Raw genomic sequence first — 17,321 nt, 5'->3', positions numbered from 1 at the left:
CACTCCGTTCAGTGGGTAAAGGGGCAAAGTTAACAGCAAGAGCAGAACAAAAGCATCGCCCCTCTGGGGGTAGGATGTGGAGAGAGCAGGGAGTGGATAAAGGAGAAAAGGCAACAGTCTTTCCCCTTCCTGGGAGGGCCAGGCTGCCCTTCCAGCGGTAATCCATGGCCCTGTCAGGCACTGATAACTCCCCTTCTGATGCATAAGCTAAACTGAGAGCTGTTCAGTACTTTTTATGAAAGAAGGTGTGATGAAGGTGTCAGTCAGGCCACAGACTGCTGCTGAGCAAGAGGCAGGCAGGCGGAGGCAGGCAAAGGTACCAGCGAGTTGGGGGGGCAGTGATAAAATGTGGGGGGGAGAGAGAGTTGAAGAAAAGGGTTTCCAAAAGCGTCCCTCCCGCTCCTTGGGAGGGCACTGTGTTTCACAGCAGAGGCAGAGAGCAAAGGCAGCTGGCCATGCTGTTCCCGAGCAGATATTTCAAGGAAATGGCTAAGAAACCAGGCGGCACCACCGGGCTGGACGGCGCGGAGCGGGCGCTGCCCTTCTGCCCCGCCGGGCTGCAGTATTGGCACACCCTTCCTGTGCCGGGACAGCAGCCGTGCGCCCGCGGGCGGCTACCAGCACCCAGGAGGGACCAAGCAACCAAACGACAAGGCACGAGGAAGGGCGCGGCGCTGGGCAGCGACCCCCGGGGCCGCCGCCCCCACCCCGCTCGCCCCGCGCTCCGGCTCCGGCTCCGGCTCCGCGGGTCCCAACGCGGGCCGCTGCCCCAGCGCCACCAGGAGCCGGAGGGGTGGGCGGGGCGGGGGGCGGCGCCGGGGGCGGCGCCGGGGGTGGGCGAGGGCGGGGGCGGCATTAGAGCGCAGGTGGCGGCGCTGCCCGCACTCGGCCCGCGGCAGCGGCGGCCCCGGCGGGCGGCTCGGGGCCGGCTGTGGGCGCCCCGCGGGGCCATGCGGCGGGCGCGGGGCGGCGGGCTGCCATGAGGAGCCGGAGCCGGAGCCGGAGCCAGAGCCGGGCCGGGGGCATGGGCGGCGGGGCGCGGAGCCTGGTGCTGGCGCTGCTGGCGGCGCTGGCCGGGCGAGCGGCGGGCGCGTCCAAGGCGCCGGTGTGCCAGGAGATCACGGTGCCCATGTGCAAGGGCATCGGCTACAACCTGACCTACATGCCCAACCAGTTCAACCACGACACGCAGGACGAGGCGGGGCTGGAGGTGCACCAGTTCTGGCCGCTGGTGGAGATCCAGTGCTCGCCGGACCTGCGCTTCTTCCTGTGCAGCGTCTACACGCCCATCTGCCTGCCGGACTACAGCAAGCCGCTGCCGCCCTGCCGCTCCGTGTGCGAGCGCGCCAAGGCGGGCTGCTCGCCGCTCATGCGGCAGTACGGCTTCGCCTGGCCCGAGCGCATGAGCTGCGAGCGCCTGCCCGTGCTGGGCGACTCGGAGGCGCTGTGCATGGGCTACAACCGCAGCGAGGCCACCACGCTGCCGCCCTTCTTCGTGCAGCCCACGCCGCCCGAGCCCGTGCTGCCCGAGCCCTGCGCCCGCGCCTGCCGCTGCCGGGAGCCCTTCGTGCCCATCGCGCCCGAGTCACACCCGCTCTACAACCGCGCCCGTGCCGGGCAGGTGCCCAACTGCGCCGTGCCCTGCTTCCAGCCCTACTTCAGCGCCGACGAGCGCACCTTCGCCGCCTTCTGGATCGGGCTCTGGGCCATCCTCTGCTTCCTCTCCACCGCCGCCACCGTGGCCACCTTCCTCATCGACATGGAGCGCTTCCAGTACCCCGAGCGCCCCATCATCTTCCTGTCCGCCTGCTACCTGCTGGTGTCGGCCGGCTACCTGGTGCGCCTGGTGGCTGGGCATGCCCGCGTGGCCTGCAGCGCCGACTCGCGCCACGTGCACTACGAGACCACGGGCCCCGCGCTCTGCACGCTGGTCTTCCTGCTCGTCTACTTCTTTGGCATGGCCAGCTCCATCTGGTGGGTCATCCTCTCGCTCACCTGGTTCCTGGCGGCCGGCATGAAGTGGGGCAACGAGGCCATCGCCAGCTACTCGCCCTACTTCCACCTGGCTGCCTGGCTGCTGCCCAGCGCCAAGGCCATCGCCGTACTGGCACTGGGCTCAGTGGATGGCGACCCAGTGGCCGGCATCTGCTACGTGGGCAACCAGAGCGTGGACAACCTGCGCGGCTTTGTGCTGGCGCCCCTCGTGCTTTACCTGCTCACCGGCAGTCTCTTCCTGCTGGCCGGCTTCGTGTCGCTCTTCCGCATCCGCAGCGTGATCAAGCAGGGTGGCACCAAGACGGACAAGCTGGAGAAACTCATGATTCGCATTGGCGTCTTCAGCCTGCTCTACACCGTGCCCGCCGCTGCCGTCGTGGCCTGCCACGTCTATGAACAGCACTCACGGGAGCGGTGGGAGCGCGCCCATGCCTGCGCCTGCCCTGGCGAGCCACCACCTGCCAAGCCTGACTATGCTGTCTTCATGCTCAAGTACTTCATGGGCCTGGCTGTGGGCATCACGTCCGGCGTCTGGATCTGGTCGGGGAAGACGCTGGAGTCCTGGCGTCGCTTCTCAGGGCAGTGTTGCCGCAGCACCAAGCCCGCTGGGGCCACCCTGGACAGCAGAGCACTGGCAGCCAGGGCGGGCGCTGCCTACCACAAGCAGGTGCCCTTGTCGCATGTGTGAGCCACTGGCACTGGGGCACCTGCTGCTTAGCAAGGCCGGGAGGGCAGGGGTGGCGCGGGCAGCACGGTGGGGTCTGCCCAGGGCTGCACCCGCCTCCCTCCCTGGGGATGCCTATGCGTATCCCCAGCCCTGGCTGCCTCCTGCCAGTGGCAATCCCTTTGGGCTGCTCGCTCCCCTCCCTGCAGCGGGAGCGTCTCACACTTGAGCACTCACCTCAACTGCCCCTGTGGGCTGTGCTGGGGTGTCCCAGAGGTAGCCGGAGGAGCTTGGCCTGTGCACGTGGCTGAGGGACAGGAGGGATGCAAGGCTCTTTCTGTGCGGGCACTAGATGGAGGGGGAGCAGAGCTGGTAGGCTTTTACTTTATCCAGGTTGGTTCTTGTTTTGCACCTCCCCCAGCCTCACTGCTGCCCCAGGGGTGGTAGCACCACTCTTCCCCCCCCTGAGGGCACTTCCCCTCCCCGAGAGGCATTAGCTGTGCTAGCAGACGCTCTTGGTCTGTAGCCACCACTGCCCTGCCTTTGGACTGACGCAGCTAACTACCTCTCTCAGCCCATATGCTGTTAGCCAGCCCTGTCCCTCATCAGAGCTGTGCTCCTGCTGCCCACCCAGAGCTGCTTGCATTGTTGTTGGGTTTTTTGCCCCTGCTCCCAGGTCTCTCCCTGGGCTGATCTGGGATCTCACAGCTTCCCAAAGGGCTGGTCATGCTAGTGGGGACCCACCCAGGAAGGGGCAGCCTGGCAGCTCCATCCTGCACTCCCTGGAAGTGGAAAGAGGGCCAGGGAGGTGCTGTCTGAACAGGATTTGTCATTTTCTCTCCTGTCTGGGGAAGGGAGGAAAAGTCTGAACAGGAGGGGAAGGGAGGGGCAGAGCAGGGCGGGAGTGCAGACGTTACATGCCCTCTTTGCTGTAGAAAACGGGTCCGCAGGGAAACACAGGGTGACTCAGGAGGAAAGGAGCTGAGGGGATCTGTAAAGCCCAAGGAAAAAAGCAGCAGGACATAAATGCATGGGACTGCTTTCCTGGGCCTGGCCCTGGTCGCTTTCCTGCACCTGCAAAGGCTGTGCTGTGGGCTGCTGTAGCACTCCCGCTCCAGCACCCCAGGACAGCACTATCCCTTCCCCTCTTAAACCTCCCTGTTTTGCAGTGGCCAGCATCTCTCACTACCCAGGGTAAATGCTGAAGAGACTTACCTGAGGCTACTCCCTGGTGGCTGTTGTCGGCAGCCAGAGGCCGTTTACAAGTTATTAGGCTCCAGGTTATATGCGCATCTTGCATAAGAGGGGGTATCACTTGCCTACATGACACAGCATCAAGTGCTATGGTAATAACCAAGCAAATAGAGCAAGCAGCTTGTGGGTGGGTCATTTGCCAGAGAGACACGTGCAATACTGGCCGCACCGCACTTAGGCAAGCCCTGCACGTGGGGACCTGTCAAAGTAGTGTCCTTTCTTAAACTACAACTCTGAGTAGAGGCCTTTTCACTTCTGTGCCCAACAAAAGGAGCTGTGGCAAGGTGGCAAAAGCTCAGAAAAAGCTAGGATCTCTCTCCATACTCAACCTGTGCATATCCCCTCAGAACTCAGTTTAGGTCTGTCTATACTACCTCAGGTGATCACCCCAACACAGGACATTAGAGAACAACTGCTCGGGCAACCCATCCCCCTCCCAAAGGGACTGCAGAACTTAAAAGCTGCCACCTCACTTTGAGGAAAAAAGCAGGGGAGGTGAACCATGGTGGCAGTACCCAAAGGATCGCCACACCTTGCTTGTGGGTGTGTGCATGCACACAAATGAGAGAGTCTGAACAGGCAGCCAGGTAACTTAGCTCACCGCCATTGTCATCTGCTCCTCAATAACAGAGGCTCCCAGTAGCTTTGTGACAGGCTTCATTTAGTCCAGCATGCTATAGTATTTCTCCCTGGCTGAACTTCACCAGGCTCTGTTACAAACTGTATATACTTGTAGTATTGGATCCATTTTGTAAATAGGACAGATTTTGTGAACTTTGATACGGGTTTGATACTGGTGTAGTCAATGAGGCGGCTTTGGCACAGATCCACTAAGCAGTAGTGTCATATAGTCCAGGGCGTTAAATAACGTTACACTGACTGCATCCCCCTCTAGGAATACTCATCTCTCTTTAGTGCCTTTTGTAGATACAGCTCAGCACACCTCATGCAATAAATGAACAAAATCATGTCAAAAGTTCACTCTTTCCATGTGTGTGTATAACTGGCCCTGCCTAACCTTTAAAAACCCATCATCAGCTACAAACTGCCAACTCTACTGGGGGTGGGAAGGGAAACAAGTATGATTTCAGCTCTGGTCCAATGACAGGTTGGTAATGCAAGCAGTCAAAAAAGCCAAAACACTGCATTTGGGGCTGGATTCTAGGTTCCTCAGAATTGTAGCCTGTCACACCGCAAACCACCGCAACAGAAAAGGAAGTAGAAAAGAGCAGCTATTTTGTGCCCTGTATAATAGCATAGGCAAGGTGTTGAGTCCTCAGCTACTTCTATTGCTGACACTGCTCAACTTTAAAAAAACAAACAAACAAACAACTATGTATTATATTTTGTGAACAGTTGAAGAAAATGAAATTTTATTCAAAGAAAAAGTATGAAGATTAGTTATTTATGAGAAAACAAAGAAATGTCTATTTTTGTTTGTCTCTTTGTTCCTAATCCTGGTAGAGCAAAATAAAAATAAGGGGGGAAATGAGACCACTCTGGCTGAACGTGTGTTTTCTCTCTTTCCTACTGCCTTCCCTCCACTGCCGGGAGTAGCTGTAAGTCTATTAGAAAGGGCTGGTTAGCTGCATCTACATGTTCATTCATGCACTGTAATTACAGGACATAAGGTAGTACCCGTAATTACAGGTACTACCTTAATACTTAAAGGTACTACCTTAATGCGCCATAATTGGCACTACTGTGCATTAGTGCCAGTGCACACTTTTTTTTGGTGATGCTAATGTGCAGTTGACTATTATTCTACTGTGCATTAGCACCAGGTTTACCCACTGTGCTAATGCAGTTGAATTAGCCTATTGCGCTTGAAGCATCTCATGTAGATGCATCCCTTGTGTAGAATATGGGCGCATCGTTTAGTCAAGTGGGTCCTTTTCCAAGCTCATGACACTGCATAGTCCCCAGAAGGAAACAAGAAGTGGTACAGATCCTTGTAGGAAAAGTGTAATAGAAACAGGCCATGGGGAAACTCAGGGCTAATCTGATTTTAAAAAATAAACAGACAACATTTTAAAGTAATAGGTAGAACAGAAGCTACTGTGAAGCAAATCCGTTGCCCTGGGCTTGTATCTGTAACTGCACCCATAGAATGAAGGAGGCTGACGTGCAAAATCACAGTCCACCATCTGTATGTGGGCCCTAAAACAATTTGGAACAGGCTCGCCTTATCACCAGACAAAGAGCTGCAGAACAGCCCTCTGATACTTACCAGCCTGACAGATCTCAGGCAACTGGGTTAGGGTACTCTGTAGTCTCAGGCCCATTCCTGGCAGCTTGCAGATACAAAGCCTGAACATTTTCCAAAGCTTGAAGGAAGCTTCAAATATTCCAAAAGATTCAAAGTGTGAAACTACCCCAGCATGTAGGAAACACATTTTAAATAGGGAGGCAAGGGGCTAAAACATACTCACTTGTGATTATCTAGATCCATCAAGCTGGTGCCTACACGTTTAACAAGTTGGCAAGATTTATCTAGGACAGAAAGTAGAACCAACAGACACACTGACCCAACATGGTTCCGAGGCCCCAGCCCATGGTTATCCATCCCCCTTCAGCCTCAGTATGGCTCACTGGCAAAGAGTCTGATCGTATCATGTGCCAAGAGCCACAACTCCCACTGGGGATAGAGGGCAAGCAGCATCTCTCAGGACAGAGTCTTTACAATATAGGAAGTGACAGCGTGCCCTTGGTTCCTTTTAAATGCTTGCTGTCTGCATTAAAGGGAAGGATTAGAACAGTTACCCTGCTCGGGACTTGGAGGTCTCAAACTGCTCACACAGCATTAGAGCCTGTATTAAGAGACTGAAAAGTCTCCAGGTGCCAAGAACTGGACCCAGAGTTAGTGACCAGCATGGAAACTGCTTCTTGTAAGTAGTAAGGTGCTGATCATATGGGGTAGACAGTATTGGAAAGTTCTGTGCCACGATTAAGTGCTCCCTGTTTGCCACTGTGTTTGCCACCCATCACTGTATTTATTCAGGTTCATCTTGGCAAATTGCTTTTTTCCCTTCCCTTGCATTGCACCAGTCACAGACTTGAGAGCTGTCATGACCCATGCTGTATGTTATAGCAGCTGCTTTAGACAGCCCTGCTTGGCATGGCTTGGTTGTGTCCCCATTTACTAAAGAGTAAACGTATTGCACTTGAGCTCCCCCCTCAGTTGCATTTCTGTCCAGAACTGCCCACTTGGTTCTTAACATTCCTATTCTCACCCAGAAAAGATGCACTTTAAGGATGGAGTAAATATCAAGATCATGTCCCTTTACCTGCAAAAGCCACTTTTAAAGTAGTTCTCATATGGAATTGCCTTAGAAACTAAACACAGTTCTTTGTATACACAGGAAAAGGACTGTACTTGTAGCAAGTTTGTGCCCTCTGGATTCAACTAGCATCATATCAATGAATGGTTGGCATGGTATTGATCTCCACCCCACCCCACCTACTTGTGGACAGGTGTTGTGTTTACTCTAGATAGCCTGCAATGAGGCCAGCACATACCTGGGCAGCTTGCTGCCAGCTAATGAGTGCTGCTGCCATAGTTAGGACTAGAAGTTGACTCATAGCACATCTCGATACAAATCAAAGTATACAACTGTTGATTTCAGCATTTAGTTAAACTTTACCCAGTGCACGTTACAGCCTGCAAAGGAGGTAAGGAAAGATAAACTTGTCTATTCAGGAACAGTAACATTTAAAAACAGAGGGTATTTCCAAACCATGGCTTTGAATAAAATTTCCTTTCAAGCTTGTGGTTTGGAAACCAAAGTGGTTGCTATTCACCGTCCAAGGAGCAATGAATGATGGAGGGGAACCCATTTTTGGGCACATCTAGAAGAAGCACATGGAAGACATTCCCCTGAAGTACATACCAGGCAGGGCTCTCTACCCTTTCAATGGATGCAACATCATTTTTACCTTTTTGTTATTTGACGTTAAAGATACAAAAAAATTAATAAACCAGTTCTCAAGAGCAGATTTCTAGTTTTGCCTTTCTTGTTACTGGGTGGAAGGAGGCACCACTGAACAGGAACCAAATTTCTACTTAAGATGCGTCAGTGTCTTTAGTTTCTTCCTACTACTTAACTGCTGAATTGACCAAAATGCCTTAAGATGCTCTGGCTACAGCCTTGTTACAGCATCATCCTATTTCTCCCATTAACCACAGAATAGTCTTATAAAAATTAGGCTGGGAAATCTATCCCAGGCCATTTTACATCAGGAAGCAACATAAAGATCACACCTTATTTCCATTTCAACTGTTTTTGGTAACCTTTAAAATACCAAAATATCCAACAACGGGTCAGGAGATCCAATCATCTGAAATATGGTTGTCTCTCCGGCTAAATGAAAGAGACTGGAATGCTCAGTTGAAACAGATGCAGAGAAACTGCTGAAAGAAAAAAGTTGTATAAACTTATACCCTCTCTCTTATGACACTGAATTCACACACAAGATAATTTTTACAGAACCAAATTGCACCTGCACTGCTTGGTTACTAAGGTCCAAAGGAAACACGGCGGACTTTTTTTTGGGTGAGGGAGGGAAAGGGAGCATCTACAGTATGGCAAATACAACCTGAAAGAACAATGCTTTCAAGTTGGCTAAAGAGAGTAATGCACTGATAATTAAATAGTTTATGAAAGTAACAAACTATTTTAACATTTTAATCTTTTGTCTGTTTTGTCACAAAAGGGGTCTCAGATGTGCTACAATGTTGCAGCACCGCACACTGCATGCTGCATTGCTTTAAGCAGCAATTCTTGGTACCTTACAATGCCCTAGATCAAAGTACTTCCTGATGTCAATCAGCTTTGGTAAGTCTGATACACTCCTAAGCTTCTTGTAGGCAACTACACTAGCTGAACACAGGCAACAGTTGGTAGCACATCCTCTAGGAAAGCAGGTTCAGATCACCTCATATCAGGCTGTCTTGTGATTTTACAAGTAGAAGCACAGTCCAGGCTGTCAAGAAGTCATGCATCTACAAGCAGAATTATGAAATACTTAACATGACTATTCCAGTTTCCATTATTTTATCCGGCAAAGAGGTGAATGACTGCCACAGGTGGTCCTTTTCTTATAAAAGACCGGAAGCTTCATGAAAGCTATATCTCAATTAGCAAAATAAGCAGCCCAGGAAAAGAACATTGATAGTCACCTCACATAAACCAGAAAGTTCAAAACCAGGCTTCAGGGTATTAGCCAACAGCCACAGACTTGTAAGAAATGGGTTACAGTTCACTCAGAGTCAGGGATTTAAAGATACAGAAACTAACTTTGTTCCAAAGTAGATTCATAAAGGGGACTAGCACAACACCGTGCATCAAAATCACCTCTAGAAAGAATTTGAACGAATTTAAGTGCAAGGGAACATTATTAGTCCTGATCAGTTGTTTGAACAGTTTTGTTCAGATTTTAAATCTAAATAAGATCTCGAATCACAGAAGTGTCCATTTAAAGTAATACTTTTCCTTCAGCTCGCACCCCCTCACCTCCTCTAGTACACAAAGCTGTTCAAGGTCTCCAAATAATACTCTTTATTGGCTACTAAGACATATTTGAAGATAAACCTGGTAAAATGACAATGCTAGTCAGCTGCGACTGGGGATGGATTAGAACAAACTACTAACATTTAGTAAGATTCCAAAGTACCCAATTCCTGTTCTCGAACTTGCTTAGAAAGCATTTTGAGAAGAAAGTCATGTAAAAGTACAGAACACACTAACTCCCTTTAACTTTAATTAAAATAGAGTTTATTAGCTTTTCTTTTAATACAAATATGAGAAAGAAAAACCACCTGAAGATGTAGCATTATTTTCAAAATTGAATTATGATCAATACCTGAAGCTCCAAGTTCCATAGATCGTGGACTAGGGACTGGCAGATTTGCAAACTTCAGAATACTACGTGTTGCATTTAAATAATTTGAGTGCTGCCAAACTGACTGTTACACTCAGGAGCCCCTTACTCTCAAAGGCATATGGGCTTGGTATTAAGCATAGCTTTCTGGACCCTGGCTGGAAGTGAGGTGGCACAAATGTGCCATACTGAGTGAGATTTGTTCCTAGGACAAAATGCCTAGAATCAATTTACATCCAGGAGGGGAAGGTATACTAGGATTTATAACAGGAAGAGCTTATTAATACTTATTCTGTTTAGAGTTCAGAATTTCAAAGCTTGAAAGTAAACTCCACCCCAAATTCTCAGTGAAAGTGTCAACTCAATTCTGAAGAGCAGCAGAGTTGCACAAACTAAAGTTCACTTCTCAAAAAAAAATTTGATAAGATACGCATTTGGGTTTTCTGCAAGTAATGTGAAAAATATCTTATTACTAAATTGAAAATAGCTGTCTACCTCTGTCAGTCAATTCAAGATCCTCAAAACTCACTACTGTCACATCATGAATGCAAACCCTTGCCTGGAAGCAGAAGTCAAGGGGAGCACAAGCAGATGCACAATGCATCTCACTTGTCAACCTTGTAAGAATCTGTAGTGAAATTCAGAGGTGCATGCAGTATACCATCTATTCATTACTGGCTTGCTAAACTGTTTGGGACAATGCCAGTTTCCAATTTAAAAAACACAAAACCCCCCTCTCATTCGGATCTTCAAAAAAAACCAAACCAAACTGCGTATCTTCCAGAGCAATAATAAAAGTATTAGAAAGTGAGAAGCACCATAGTTCACAAGAAATGCAGCATGGACCCTATGTATTTTAACAATCAATATGTAAAAAACATTTCTCTGCTCCCAAGCCAAACATTCACAATCCTTTGACAATCTCTCCTGGAGCGACACTGGTGGTGCAGTTAGACCTGCATCTTGCTCAGTGGCTTCTTGGCTTAGAACTGATCTCCAATAGCAGAAGCAGCTTTTTAGTAGCAAAACCAGGAGAAACCCTTGGACACTGATCTTTGCTACAGTTTCAGCTCCAGAGTGGCTGTATACTTTGTTAGAATCCCAGGTATGTATTTTTTTTCTTTGTTAGCACCACATCAGCCTTGAAAGGCAAATGCAGCGGTGTTCTGGACAACAGGAGAAAAGGGAAGAACATTGTAACTATCGTCACGTGGTTAGTGTTTAAATTCTAAAATTTAAAACTACTCATTATTAAAAATTCATAGTTCACAGCTATAGGCCTACACAGTAAGCAAACATCTGTGGGGGAAGGGAAGCTGGTTTTTGCACCTCTGGATACATTAAAAGGAGGAGAGTGCTGATCTGACAAGGTCCCATTTGCTGCATGGAATACACTCTTCAAGCCCTGGGGTCCCTTGGCTAGTTTTACCCATCCTCCCATTGCTGGAAGACACCATCACTGCTGGCTTGTATGCATGGAGTGGTGGTATTCCTCATTTCATGTGGATGCTGGCTTCACGGTGCTGCACTCTTTTCTCTCTCTCTCTCTCTCTCCTCAGGAGAGGATGGCATTAGAACGGCGAATACCAACTAAATTATCAGCACTGAAAGATCGTCTCATAGCAGCTTTTGACAAGTCTTTGTATTTGTCCTCACACAGTCTGGAGATAGCCTGGAAAAGACATTCAAATACCAAATAAATGCACAAATAAGAAGCAGGTAGCGTAAGAGTAATGTTGTAGCCGTGACAGTCCAGAAATTATGAGGGGCCAGGATTTCTTAGGGTCATCTCTTTTATTGTACATAAAACTATGTACATAGTTGGTCCAATAAAAGAGAGAACCCTAAGAAATCCTTGCTTCTCAAATCAGCAGCGCTCAGATATTAGAAAGCTGATACAGTGACAAAGCTCTTGACCAAGCAGTTGTGATGCCTCAGGTGTGCCAACAGAAACTTTAAATTGAGGTAAAATAATTAAGGGCCTTCTAGAGTAAGACGGCATCTCTTAGATCTCTCCCCCCCTTTACAAGCATCAGTTTTAGTCACAGCAGTTCGAGACTTTTAAGATGGTGTACCCTCTAAACAACTTCAATCTTATGCCTGCCTTTTCACAATCTAATGGAAACCTTGAATCCAACTCAAGTGTATTCAAAACTGCATCTAAACAGATGGGCCTGGTCTACAGGTTTCTAATGCCGAAGTGCAAACAACAAGACCATGTGCACAAGGCCCAGAAAGAAAAGGCTAAGAGGTCATTGCTCTTTTAGTCCGGCACAACTGCCTGGGACCAGGAGATACAGAACAGAAATTGGAACTTTAATAGGATTTCTGGTTTTGTTACCAGGATGTCAGTCAATTTTTGGTTGAAGTTATGAACAGACAGGAAGACAGCCCAGAGCCCAAGGGCATGGTATGTCCCCTGGTTCAATGCAAGTTTTTAATATTTCCACAGGTAGCACAAATTTAGTAATCCAACTGCTTGAAACAAATTGCAAAATTGATTAACTTTCTTTAGCTACTAAGGCATTGGTGTAATTTTCCAGCAGTCGGCTGCCACTAAATCTGTGGGGGAACTATGGGCTCTTCACAACGAGGCAGTCTCCCCATGTTTCTAAAACAGTTGATATGACAGGCCCTCATTTGGGGCACTCATATGCAAATGAACAAGGACGTCACTATATTTTGTATGTTGAGGCAGATTTTTCCTTCTGTGCGTTCTGTTAATAATTACCACCAGCACCAGATGAACTTGCAGAGCCCTGCATTCAGGAAAAACTTGTGCCTTCCCTTTAAGGCAGCACCCATTCTGAACAGCCCGGCATGCTGAGAGTTCAAAAGGTGAAAAGCACTTCTCAGCATGAACAAACTGCTAAGTGTATTTTAAAATAATTATTTACATTTATTTCTGTCAACCTTCTGGAGGCATTCATTTGGCTTGAGAGTGGCATTCTTTGAGACACTGGCTGCATAAGCGCCCACTGCAAGGCCAGACAGAACCTCCAGCCTGTTTTAAATGCTAGCACATCAATCATAAAGAAACCTGTGTTGACATATTAAGCCTCAGTCCCCCATATGGTATACGTCATTTTTCAGTTCACTAGGATACTAATTCACTTTATATGGGCTCCCAAACTGACTTCTGTATTTTTATCTCAAAAGGCAGGGGGGGGTGGGAAGGTTAACATGAAGTTTTTCAAACAATATTTACAGCTTCATGCCACAATTTAAAACTTAGATACACACACACACAAAATTGTGAACACTGTGGCAAGCCACAGCATACTGAGAACCATTCAATGACATAATATTAATACGAGACACCCACCAGCTCATGGCAAAGAAATACAGAACTGAGGCTCACATCTCCACACATTACACATTTTTACTTCAATACTGAACAACTCAAAAACAATTTCCTACGGAATATGAACTACACTGTAACCACATTATAAATCAGTGACACTTGGTAGACTTAATACTACTTACTTGTCAAAGCTGAGATAGAAAGAGAACGGAAAAGCAACAGCTTTAGGTAAGAAAATGTTTAGGCACATATTGCCTATCATTTTAAAGCCTCAGTGAGCCTCCCTAAGCTTCTGGAAGAAGAAAAAAAGCCAACATGCTGCATGGGTCTTGTGGGTAAATGAAAAAAATAATGTAGCAAACCCCTCTTTTGATGGAAGAGGCTACAGTACTTGTTAAAGTCTACACAAGGTGGACAGGACGCAAGGTCTCTGTTAAGAGACTCATATAACAGACTGTGTTTAAAGTTAGCTCAGAAAGGTTGGTGTTGCCTCTACCAAAAATTTCACCTGGAGTTTCCAGGTCTGCAAGATAATTCAAATAATTCCTCACACAGACTTGTGCAGTAAAAAGCAAGACCTGTTTTAACTAAATATATTTAAATACTGAAGAACAGTACCAGGGCCCCTGTGCAGTCAGCTTGGGACATGTGGGTGGGCGTATTTTTTTTTAACTAGCAAAGTTCTGCTATGTTAGTACCAGTACATGACATTCACTCTCGTGTCTTTGGCTATTTGGGATTTGTCAAAAATGTACTCTTTATTTAATTTGGACTGATGTTTCTTTAGAAAGGTGATTTTTTTTTTTTTTTTTTTTTTTTTTTTTTTTTTTTTTTTTTTTACACACACACTTGAAGTGATCTGCTACCTCCAAATGTTAAATTTAGTAAACCTTGATTAGGGGCATTAAAACCAGTCCTTTAAGCCAGCAGCAGCTGTGCAGGAGGCACTGTGGAAACCTGCAGCTGATCTAATTGAAAATGGTTTGATCATAAGTGTTTGTGGTGTCTTGGAAAGAAGAAGTGACAAGAGGAAGAGACCGAGACTCTAGTACCGAAGAAGCCAAACCTGAAGTATTAAGCAGCCTACCTGACCTAAACTCCCATAAATTAATACTCAGTTTTGAAACTAAGAACTCTTCCAGACTTCTGTAGCTTCTCTTCCTCCTCCTCCTGCTGCTCAGAATATCTGCTTTGGCAACAAAGGTTTAAAAGTGCTCACTCTTGTTAAGGGAATAAGCTCTAGTGCACCAATCTAAATGCTTTTTAGTTTTGCTAATCGCTATTTAATATGATTAGCAACAGATGTAGTTACTATGCAGGTACGGGGCACCCAGCTCACAATCTCAGACCATTACCTCCAGTTTCTGTGCTCGCTCTTTACTAAGAGGCTCCAATAGAAAGCTCAGGTTGTTGTCATCTGCTAAGGAGCGAAGGTCAAAGTAGTATTTGGCGTAAACACTGGCAGGAACATTGATATTAAACTGCAACAACTCCAAGAAGTGCCTTTCCATCTCATTCCTAAAGAGGAAGGAGGAAACCAGAAAAAAAAAGAAAAGATTCAGCATTTTCAAACGAGTCAAACTGAGCAGAGCTCAAGCTCACTTTTAAAATCAGCAAACTCTGTAAAGTCACACACGTTATATATGCTCTCTTTCAGAAAGAGGTAGATTAATTCACTAGTGTTCAAAACAAGGTTCAGCTTTCAAGTCGCAGCACCTTCAGCTTGGGGGAGAAAGGTTATTGCACTGTTGTGCACTCGCTCCGTCAACTCAGGAGGTTCATTCTTCAGAGTTCCATTAGTGCAGCTGTACAATTCATACTCCATTCTCACTCTCTCATAAGGCCCCACACTACAGCCATCAGATGAAAGGAGTGATGTACGCTGTTTATTAGCTCTGAAGAACTTGCAGACATTTTTGCCAGGCTGATAACAGGAAGGGGGTTTATTGAAGTAGAGGCAGACCAACAAAAGGAGTAGGCATATCACCACGGCAACAAATGGATCTATGAAGAGCTGCTGCTATTATTTCCGAGAAAAAAGCCTCTTGAAGCAACATGGATTCATCTCCAATAAATAAATAAATAAGCGACATTAGGTGGGAGAAGGAATTTTCTCCTCAATAGCATTAGGCAGAATAACAAAGTCCTATGTCAAAGGGCGCTGTCTCTAGTTTTGACTCACTTCGCTATTTGTGGTGGGCAAAATATCTGGAGAAAAGTGGGAAGTGTCCTGTTACATGAAAAGGCCAGGTCTGGGCTATTGTAGTGTGGTCAAGTACACCAGAAATATTTTACAGAAAAATAAACAATTTTACAAACGAACCTTAAGTAGAAACTGGTACCTGGGATGCATGATTCAGTATAACACCACCTCTGAACAGCACTATAGTTCCCACAGATAATGGAGCTTTAATTACACAAAACTCAGCAGCTGTATAAATCAACTGTTTTCAAACTGGAGTAATGATTTTTCAATGCCAAGTTGTTCTTGCTCTTTGGAAGCTTTTAAGATGGATGTTTTACCCACCAGAAAGGAAAAAAATGCACTGAGGAATCATTCAGGTTGTGTCTTGTGCTGGATGGCTAGTCTCATAATGTGAATGGCAGCTTTGTATTGTTTCTAACAGGGTGGACTCAAGGCCCATTGAACCTACTGCCAAAATTAATTTCCTGTTCATATGGTCATAAGCCTATAGAAATGTAAATCAGATAATGTTTTGATGATCAGCTGATCAGGCCTTGATTTACCCCATGAATAAATGCTCTTCACCACCCCTTTTGTACTTGACACACTAATACATTTTAATTCTGCAAAAACACAATACTTCATAGGATTAACAAGTCTATTAATAGGGTTTAAAAATCCAGCAAAAGCATAATGCCCATGTGTTTTGTGCTTTATTTACAAACATATGTAGCCAAAAGAATGAACAGCATGTGTCCTCTTTCATGCAATCACTGGATTAGCAGCTGCACAGTTAATTTTTTAGTAATTATGGATGCACTCCATCAAAGCAGGCAAGTTTCTGACAAATAAAGACTTCCAAATATCAATTTAATTTCCTTTGGTTTTTCAATTAGAAAGCCATTTTCTTAACTGCCTTAGGTGCAAACTTTATTTTGGTGGGGGGTGAACAGAGGCATAAGACAACAAGCAGAAGGTTGATGTTTTGATCAAATTGCCTCCCATCAACCTTTCCCATCAAAATTTTGCTCATAGACCCTTAATAAAGATCATTGTAACTTTCCCCCCAAAATTAATTTTCCTACCAGGTTCAGCAGCTGGGACCCCAAAGACTAAAATCCAGTAAAATTAAAGCACATCAGCAGAGTTAAGAGAAGGGGAAAAAAAAGATTTCAGCAATTTCCCTTCTCTTGTGGCTCCTTTTATTTAAGTTTGCACAAAGCTGAAAGCAAAGTGAAGTACCCCTCATCAGTTCTGCAGTTAGCATTCCCAGGTAAGTAGGGACCAAAGGATCCATCACTATCTTGGGTATCCCAATAGTCCTGAGTTCAGACAGCAGAGGAAGCCCAGGCAACACAAACAGCTACTTCTTACATCTGCACAAAGCCTTACCTCTGTCTAAACACAAAATCTGTGTGTAAGAGTGGGAAAGGATCCATGGGGTATGTGGCTCCAGGGGCAGTGGCTCACCCTGGTGTGGCCCCTGCTGACATGGCCCCCGCCTGCATGACAGTTGGACAGCCCTCATCAATAGCCAACTTAACACTTTCTACAAAGCTGTTTCCAACAGAAGAATGTGACCAATTTTTAAAAGTCTTTTTTCCAAGCACTTCCCTCAGCAGGATTACCATGCTGATTCCTCCCATCAGGAAAGTAGTTGAAAAATACAGCAGCTAAGCTGGTAATTAAAAGGATGCTGTCAAACCAAACTGGACCTAAATTAAGTTTTTCTGGCTTTGGAAGTGGTTTACTAAAGGTGCAGATCATTTTACGCAGTGCAATGACTTGGATTTATGCTTCTGCATGAACTCCAAAGCTCAGAGATCTTCTAGGTCCAGCAAAAGCCAGCTCTTGCAGTGAACAAAAAAAAAGGGAACAAAAAAATAAAACCTTCTTCTAGAACTTCAACACACACAGCTACCAACACCTTTTCATCAAAAGGTGTAAACACTTCTGCATGCACAAGGTATTTCTCTAGGACACGGCATTGGTAAGTTCACAGAACTTTCAACTACACACAGGAGAACACTGGAAAAAAA

General features: G+C 46.7%; 2 protein-coding genes across 2 annotated transcripts in view; one reads left to right on the top strand and one right to left on the bottom strand.

Annotated features, from left to right (window-relative positions):
• Nucleotides 1-964: 964 nt before the first annotated feature.
• On the top strand, nt 965-5,407 carry FZD5 (frizzled class receptor 5). The gene has a single exon (XM_006265941.4). It carries the CDS (start codon nt 980-982, stop codon nt 2,681-2,683), a length of 1,704 nt encoding a protein of 567 aa, XP_006266003.2. The 5' UTR covers nt 965-979; the 3' UTR covers nt 2,684-5,407.
• A 4,263-nt stretch (nt 5,408-9,670) lies between these two features.
• Nucleotides 9,671-17,321, bottom strand: part of CCNYL1 (cyclin Y like 1) — a 53,566-nt gene continuing 45,915 nt past the window's right edge. The window contains exons 9-10 of the mRNA XM_019492162.2: nt 14,453-14,615; nt 9,671-11,465 (exon numbers count right to left, since the gene is read on the bottom strand). Of these exons, the coding sequence (XP_019347707.2) occupies nt 11,349-11,465; nt 14,453-14,615 (280 nt within the window). The 3' untranslated portion in view covers nt 9,671-11,348. The remainder of the gene's footprint in view (nt 11,466-14,452; nt 14,616-17,321) is intronic.

Source organism: Alligator mississippiensis, chromosome 4 (genome assembly GCF_030867095.1).
Source record: "Alligator mississippiensis isolate rAllMis1 chromosome 4, rAllMis1, whole genome shotgun sequence".
In the NCBI taxonomy this organism is placed as follows: Eukaryota; Metazoa; Chordata; order Crocodylia; family Alligatoridae; genus Alligator; species Alligator mississippiensis.
Note: the sequence above shows the minus strand (reverse complement) of the source record. Positions and strands in the feature narration are given on the sequence as shown.

Excerpts from the sequence above, each read along its gene's own strand:
- FZD5 (XM_006265941.4), top strand. The coding sequence starts at position 980 with ATGAGGAGCCGGAGCCGGAGCCGGAGCCAGAGCCGGGCCGGGGGCATG.